General features: G+C 44.1%; 1 protein-coding gene across 2 annotated transcripts in view; it reads left to right on the top strand.

The window, feature by feature from the left end:
* The window catches only part of Eif2ak1 (eukaryotic translation initiation factor 2 alpha kinase 1), a 37,424-nt gene that overhangs the window by 30,891 nt on the left and 973 nt on the right, over positions 1-5,560 (top strand). For both annotated transcript variants that reach the window (XM_059249120.1, XM_059249121.1), the window contains exons 12-14: positions 462-576; positions 776-858; positions 2,576-2,809. In XM_059249120.1, the coding sequence (XP_059105103.1) occupies positions 462-576; positions 776-858; positions 2,576-2,809 (432 nt within the window). The remainder of the gene's footprint in view (positions 1-461; positions 577-775; positions 859-2,575; positions 2,810-5,560) is intronic.

The following is a 5,560-nucleotide window of genomic DNA, read 5'->3' on the forward strand; positions in this document are numbered from 1 at the left end:
TGGGGTGTCCTGCTCCATCAATATCTACCTTATTCTCTTGATACAGTGTCTCTCACTGAACCTGGAGCTAGGAGGCTGATAGCCAACATGCCCCAGTGGTCCTCTTGTATCTGTTTCATGTAATGCTGGGGTTAGAGGTACTCCTGCAGCCACACCCAGCTTTTTACTTGAGTACTGGGGACTTGAACTCAGCTCCTTGCTTGCACATCCAACACTACTCACTGAGCCACCTCCTTAGCCCAGCAACTTTTGCTTTCTTTGAGATAGGGTTTTGTTGTATAGTCCTTGATGACCTCGGACTCACGATGTAAACCTGACTGGTATCATAATTCACAGTGATCCTCCTGCCTCTGCCTAAGTTCCTATTTTACTGATGTGAGCCTCCATGCCTGGCAACTCCTAACACAAGTTTCCACATTTATTTTAAGAAATCTGAGTTGTCTTTTTCTGTTTATTTTTAGCCTAGAAATATTTTTCTTCATGGCCCTGATCAGCAAGTAAAAATAGGAGACTTTGGTCTGGCCTGTGCAGACATCATACAGAAGAGCTCAGACTGGACCAGCAGAAATGGAAAGGGTAAGGACTTGTCTGGTCACTTGCTGTGTTTCTTTCTGCATTTAAAAATAGAGAGACATGGTTGAAGATGTCCTCATATACAGAGGATCAGAACTTTCATAGCAAAGCTCAGATGAGGCCAAAAAGGCAACTGGCCTTCCAGAGCCGCAGTGCCCTGCTCCTGTCACAGTAAGTAGCTCAGTGGCCTTTTCCATTGCAGGAATGCCGACACACACGTCCAGAGTGGGGACCTGTCTGTATGCGTCACCCGAACAGTTGGAAGGATCTGAGTACGATGCCAAGGTACTGTTTGTTTTTAGCTTTTCCTCAATTTGTCAAGGAGGTTAGAACAGGTAGAATAGTGAGTGCAGTTCTGTGGCAGAGCTGAGTCCTGCAGGTGACCTGTCACCTCAGACTACCCTAGGAAGCCTACACACACACACACACACACACACACACACACACACACACACACAAAGATTCCTTTTTCACACAGCTGCGTATGTGTTGCCTTTAGGCTACTTGACTATTTCAAAATCCATGGATGTCACTAAACATTGAAGTCAGCCTTCCCTTTAAAATGTTACCATTCACCTCAGGAGGCTAGACTTCATGGAGGTCTCTTCAACCTTTCATTCTTCTGACTTCAAGCCTAAGTAAACAAATGGTACTGGGAAATGTACCACCTGACTGCCTTGAAGGAGAATGAAGACACTGGAAAGTTTTAACCCTCTTTGATGCTTGAAAAATGTTAAATGCCTTTTCAGTTCTAGTTTTAATTTTTAAAACATTCTACATTTTCCTCTAGTACTTTACTGGCTTTATTTTTTGTGGTGCTGAGGACTGACACCAGGGCCTTGAGTGTCCTAGTCAAGTGCTCTACCACTGAGCCGCATTCCAAGTCCCTTTGTATTTTATTTATTGGTTTTTTTGAGACAGGGTTTCTCTGTGTAGCCTTGGCTATCATAGAACTAGCTCTGTAGACCAGGCTGGCCTCGAACTCACAGAGATCTGCCTGCCTCTGCCTCCCGAGTGCTGGGATCAAAGGTGTGTGCCATCTCCTCCCGGCTTCTTTTTACTTTTTTAAGAAAGGGTCTATATGGTCCAGGCTGACTTCCAACTCATGATCTTCCCACCCTAGCCTCCCAAGTACTGGGATGATAGGCATGGGCTGTTATATCTGGTTCTTAAAATAAACCTCTTTTCAATATAACAGCCTAGTCAGTGATTTTTTTGATGAATCATTTGTTTTTCAGTGACTGGAAAAGGAGTTGCCAGAAAAATTCATTGCTGTCCTTAAGAACCTATCACCCTACTAAGCTCTTTTTAGGGAAACCAGAACAGATTTTATGCAGTTTAGAAATATTGACAAGAATATGCAGGCTGGAGAGCTGACTCGGTGGTTAAGAGTTTTTGCTGCTCTTTCAGAAGACCAGAGTTTGGTTCCCAGCACCCACATCAGGCTGCTCATAGCCATGTGGAATTCCACTTTCAAGGAATCTCATGCTCTCTTTTGGCTTTTGTGGGCACCCTCATACATGTGGCACACACTCGCATAAATTAAAAAAAAATGATCTTGAAAAAGAGAAGTGCTCAATTATGAATAGAGGCAGAGACTAGCCTTAGTAGGACCTGGTGATAATACCAGGAGTCATGAGTTTAGTCATTTTGCCTGGTTACTCTGTCAGGCCTGGATTATGGTGGGTTGGTGGGAAGATAACCCTGTTGTAGGGTACTGTTGTGTCTATTGGGAGCTATCCCTGCCCTTTATCCAACCATTGTCCTCCAGGACCATATATGCCCTCTCTGGGTTTAAAAGGGGTGGAGTTAGGAAAGTCCCAGACACGTCTTACCTGAGGCATGTATCTGCTGTTGAGGCATGAGACATCCTGCTGTGTTGCCTTCTTTGCTGATGCTGTAAAGCCTCACTCTTGGACATCCTTACTTGGGAGGCTGCACTGTTAGAAGTGCTCTCCTAACTTTAACAAACCTTTGCATGCTCATTTTTCTTCCTCTGCAGTCAGATATGTACAGCCTGGGTGTGATCCTGCTCGAGCTCTTTCAGCCATTCGGGACAGAAATGGAGCGAGCAACAGTCTTAACAGGCATAAGGACTGGTCGGATACCCGAATCCCTTAGTAAAAGGTGTCCGGTGCAAGCCAGGTATATCCAGCTCCTAACTGGGAGGAATGCATCGCAGAGACCGTCTGCTCTTCAGCTGCTGCAGAGTGAACTTTTCCAGACAACGGGAAATGTATGTAACATTTTCTTTTTTTAATAGTTACTGAACATTCACTTTGGGTTGGGTATGATCCCAAGAGCTTGCTTATTTATTTATTTATCGACAGGGTCTCACACTATAGCCCAGGCTGACCTTGAACTCACAGCATTCCCGTCACAGCCTCTTGAGTGCGAGGATTGCAGATATGAGCTATCAAATCAAAGAGCTTTAGATAAGCTTGTCTTTCAGTAGGCTCACAACTCTGAAGCTGACACTGCTAATCTCCCTTTCAGAGATGAGGAAGTTAAGTAATCCATCACACAAACAATGACAGATACTGTTACTCTGTGTAATATACGCCTTACTTAGAAACCTAGCTGTCCATCTTGAATCTCTGTTTACCCTTAGCCCTCAGGCTGTTCTGTATGTTAGAAATTCCTTGATGGAAGCCTCCCCTGGACTGGTGAGATGGCTCAGCGGGTAAAGTACTTGGCAGGCAAGTCTGACACCCAAGTTGGCTTTCCTAGAACCCTTGGAAGGCTAGAGAGAAACTCGCCTCCCCCCCCCCCCATAGATATGGTCCATGGGATGTGCACCTCCACCCAACCATAAACACACACCTAATAATAAATAAAAATAAAACTCTGGCTGCGCGGTGGTGGCGCACGCCTTTAATCCCAGCACTTGGGAGGCAGAGGCAGGCGGATCTCTGTGAGTTCGAGGCCAGCCTGTGCTACAGAGTGAGTTCCAGGAAAGGCGCAAAGCTACACAGAGAAACCCTGTCTCGGAAAACCAAATAAATAAATAAATAAATAAATAAAACTCTGTCCTGTAGTAGGGGCAGATTATTTCATACCACAACAGTACAGATCTTCAAACCAACCTTTGTTTCATGGTACCCAGTGAAATCTTAACATTTCTTTTCATGCTGAGCAAAATATGAAACTCAAAATAGAATTTGTTCCAGTTGTAAATTAATTCCATTTCAGAAATATTTGAGTTTAGGGGTTTATGGAAACAAAATAGTTAAGCCTATACTCATAGTTCCCTTAGAGTTTCAGGTACTGAATTTATACAAATAAGGCATATCCATAGTCCAGGTTAGCGATGGCACACAGCCAAGTAGCTGTTCTAAATGTAGTCTAAGTTATAGTATCTTTCTGTCCTCACCTTGCTATGTAAGGAGAAAGGTTTTATTTTTTCCTTTCTTACCTAATGTACCTTTTTTTTTTTTTTTCTCTCTCTTTTTCCGGAGCTGAGGACCGAACCCAGGGCCTTGCGCTTGGTAGGCAAGCACTCTACCACTGAGCTAAATCTCCAACCCACCTACTGTACTCCATAGTAAAAAGGGCAGTGATTCTCAGCAGGAATGGACAGTAGTGGTAGGGATGGCCCCTGCATATCTTTCAGCATGCCACTGTCTGAAGCTGGCTTTCTCCTATCATACGGCTATGGTGCCAAGATAGTGCTTTCTCTACATGTGGAAACAGTAGATGATTCATCTTTTTTTTTTTTTTTTGGTCTCTAAAACCTAAAGTTTCATTAAAATTTGATTCAAGATATATTTTTTTAGCGAGCCTGGACAGCCTTGACATTGCAACACAAGTCCTTTTTATGTTTATTTATTTTTTTCCTTTTTTGGTTTTATCGAGACAGAGTTTCTCTATAGTTTTGGTGCCTGTCCTGGATCTCGCTCTGTAGACCAAGCTGGCCTCGAACTCACAGAGATCCGCCTGGCTCTGCCTCCCGAGTGCTGGGATTAAAGGCGTGTGTCACCACCGCCAGGCACAACAGAAGTTCTTGTACAAAGTTTACACTTGAGAACCATGGAACCAAGTTACAAATGAGTGTATGTGTATACACATTTGTATATGCATGTGGGTATACACACACACACACACACACACACACGTTTTTAACTAGGTTACAGTTCTGTGTTGGGCCACATTCTAAGCTACCCACAGCCTCATGTAGTCAGTCACATGTGGACCCTAGGTTGGTCCTGGATGCCTAGTGCTACTCAAAGTATGGTCTCTAAACCAGCAGCCAGCCCACCAACAGTCAATTTGCATTTGAGCAGGATTTCCAGGTTCTGTTCAGTATTTGAAGAGCAGTACCAAAGTGTCAGACTTTCCAGGTCTGGTCTCCAGGTCTCCAGAAGAATGTACTGTGACTGTGAGAATATGATAGCATCCTCTGGCCTCTAATCCTCTCCACTCCCCTAACCTACTAACAAACTCTGGGAAGACAAGGAGTGGAGGTCTGCACTTTATGGATCCGGAAGTGATTCTGATTGGCACTAGCTTGTGAACCACTTACAGTGACTTTTTGAAAGCTAGCTAGGAGGCTAGGAAGGTGGTTTATTAAGAAAGGTGCTTGTCTCAGAAACATCAAGGTTGGCAAAACAGGTCAGTTTTGATGTTGAGAGGTGAAAAGAGGCAGATCCTGGAAGTTCGTGAGCCAGCTATCTTGGCCTGGGTGGCAAATGAAGTTCCAAGTCAATGCCTTGTGAACTAGCGGATAGATGTACTACCACCAAGGACTCACAGACTTTGAAAGAAGACACCTGATGAGCTCCAGTCATAAGGCATCTGTTAATGGAGCATTTGCAGGCTAGAAGTAGCACATAATTGTAGTTGATACTGTGGCAACTTGACATTTGACCCTTGCAGAGGTGACTAGTGATGTTCGGGCTGTGCTAGCTGGTATTCAGGCACAGCCAGTTTGTATGAACATTTCAGAGGCCAGGCCATTTTAATGGAGCTTAAAATGTTTTCTTTCTAG

The sequence above is a fragment of the Peromyscus eremicus genome, chromosome 23, assembly GCF_949786415.1.
Source record: "Peromyscus eremicus chromosome 23, PerEre_H2_v1, whole genome shotgun sequence".
Classification (NCBI taxonomy): domain Eukaryota; kingdom Metazoa; phylum Chordata; class Mammalia; order Rodentia; family Cricetidae; genus Peromyscus; species Peromyscus eremicus.